Source organism: Microtus pennsylvanicus, chromosome 19 (genome assembly GCF_037038515.1).
Source record: "Microtus pennsylvanicus isolate mMicPen1 chromosome 19, mMicPen1.hap1, whole genome shotgun sequence".
Taxonomy (NCBI): Eukaryota; Metazoa; Chordata; class Mammalia; order Rodentia; family Cricetidae; genus Microtus; species Microtus pennsylvanicus.
Genome location: NC_134597.1, coordinates 9,164,737 through 9,166,652, shown reverse-complemented (window position 1 = coordinate 9,166,652; position 1,916 = coordinate 9,164,737). Strand labels below are relative to the sequence as shown.

The 1,916-nt window shown below is 40.1% G+C and overlaps 1 protein-coding gene across 1 annotated transcript; it reads right to left on the bottom strand.

Moving 5' to 3' along the window:
* Positions 1-462: 462 nt before the first annotated feature.
* On the bottom strand, positions 463-1,371 carry LOC142838499 (taste receptor type 2 member 2-like). Its single transcript, XM_075953963.1, has one exon. The coding sequence runs from the start codon at positions 1,369-1,371 to the stop codon at positions 463-465; it is 909 nt and encodes a 302-aa protein (XP_075810078.1).
* Positions 1,372-1,916: the final 545 nt, after the last annotated feature.

The following is a 1,916-nucleotide window of genomic DNA, read 5'->3' as shown; positions in this document are numbered from 1 at the left end:
AGGAGAGCCGTGGAGTCACCTTTAGTGGGCAGCATTATCACACCATCTGCATTCTGCTAACGAATCTCTTTTATAAAGTTAAGTGAATCAAACAAAGAACTTTTTTTTGGATCTGTCAGGTCTTGAACTGAAATCAAATGTTTTCCCCTGTCTCAACCAGAAGATCCCCAATTACCTGGAAAGACAGACAGCAAACGCCAAATATTGATTTTCACAAGGAAGCCTTAAGTCTTGCTCTAAATTCTAAAATAAAAAGTGGTACTGCAGAGAAATTAATAGTTATTAACAGAAATCACAATGTCTCCAGTACACAGTTCATGAAAGTGTGATAACCTTTCCATCCAAGTTAAAACAATGGTCTTGAGCATCCTGGGTAAGGCCTAGGAGGAATCAAGAAGGAAAGAGGGCATGGAAAACGAGAGTCCACTGGATTAATAGCCAGGAAACAAGACAGTCCCCTCTTCACTCTTCCTTCTTCAGGCAGATCATTCTCCCGAATAAGTCTTTGAACTTAGAATTACTCAAAATGATTATGACTGAATGGCCAGCTGGATATGCTGCCATGACTTCCTTCACCACAAAGAACTCATGACTTCTGTACGGAATTCTAAATGTCATATTTGCCATGAAGGCAGCAAAGTACGACACAAAGAAGCAAAAGAACGTCGTTACTGTTTTTAATGCATTTATGTGGGCTTCTGTTCTGGCGTTTGACATCTGAGATCTGCCTTGCATCCGGCACGTGTACTTGTAAAGAGAAATGAACAGCATAGAGGTGCACTTCACAAACACAGCGAGGGGAAGTAGTAAGGCCAGGTTAACGAGGAGCAAGTCATTATTTCTCCTTAACTTCATATCACTAATGTTTAGATTTGTGTTTCTGAGGACATACCCGTCCTCAATTAAAGGGAAACCTACCTCAATACTCACAGTTGCAGTGCCCAAAGAGGCCAGCAAGCTGCCCAGAAGCAGCCAAAATATGAACTTTGAAATCCTGAATTTCAGCCAAAGAAACCAGGACTTAGTGATGCTTGAAATCTTGAGGCAGTAAAAGACAGAAAGACAGGTGGCAAACCAAAGGCCAATCGAGCTAAAGAACATCCAAATGAACATCATATTGGAACCATAAATATTTTCCTCATATGCAAATGGGAAGAACACGGAGAAGAAACTCTGTATCATCAGCATCATCTGCAGCCCGAGTCTGGACAGCCCTGTGCATATCAAGAGGATCTGCAGTATCAGGAGTTTTCCGCTCTTGGCCAAGTCATAGCCATTCACAATGGTAAGGAATCCATTCACTGTAGTCCCTATGAGGAACTCTGTAGTCATGATGACCATGTGCAGAATAGCTGGGAAAGAGAAGAACATGATGAATCTCGGCGTTTCTCTGGATGACCTCAAGCCCTTCCTTCTAAGGGTCTTGCTCAGCACACAGGAACACAGAGTCTCAAGCAACCTGGCTGGCTGCTGGAACTTGTCTTATGCATACTCTAGTATAAGGAAGAAAATTAGCTGACTTTCTGAACCGGGTGCTTATCATGTAAAACTAAGAATGCAAATCTAAACATTTGAATGTTGGCTGATTCTTCTAATTATATACTTCAAAAAGAATTACCATGGCTGAACTATTCTGTTTTATAATTTTGTCTTGTGAAAAAGAATCTGATGTAAAGATATTTTATTTCAACTACTGCTATTATGTTTTTGTCTTTCAGTTTTTCCTAGTCCCCAAGACAACAATGGTAGAATACATGCTTATTTCTCTTTATTATAGCAGTTGTCCAATCTCAGATGTTACTCCTCCCAGCACATTTTTGACTTATAGTATTTCTGGAAAATCTTAATAAATTTTCTTTCCTTTATTCAAGGGTAGGACAGAGGAAGGAGTCAGGGAAGAATAAACAACATTGAAG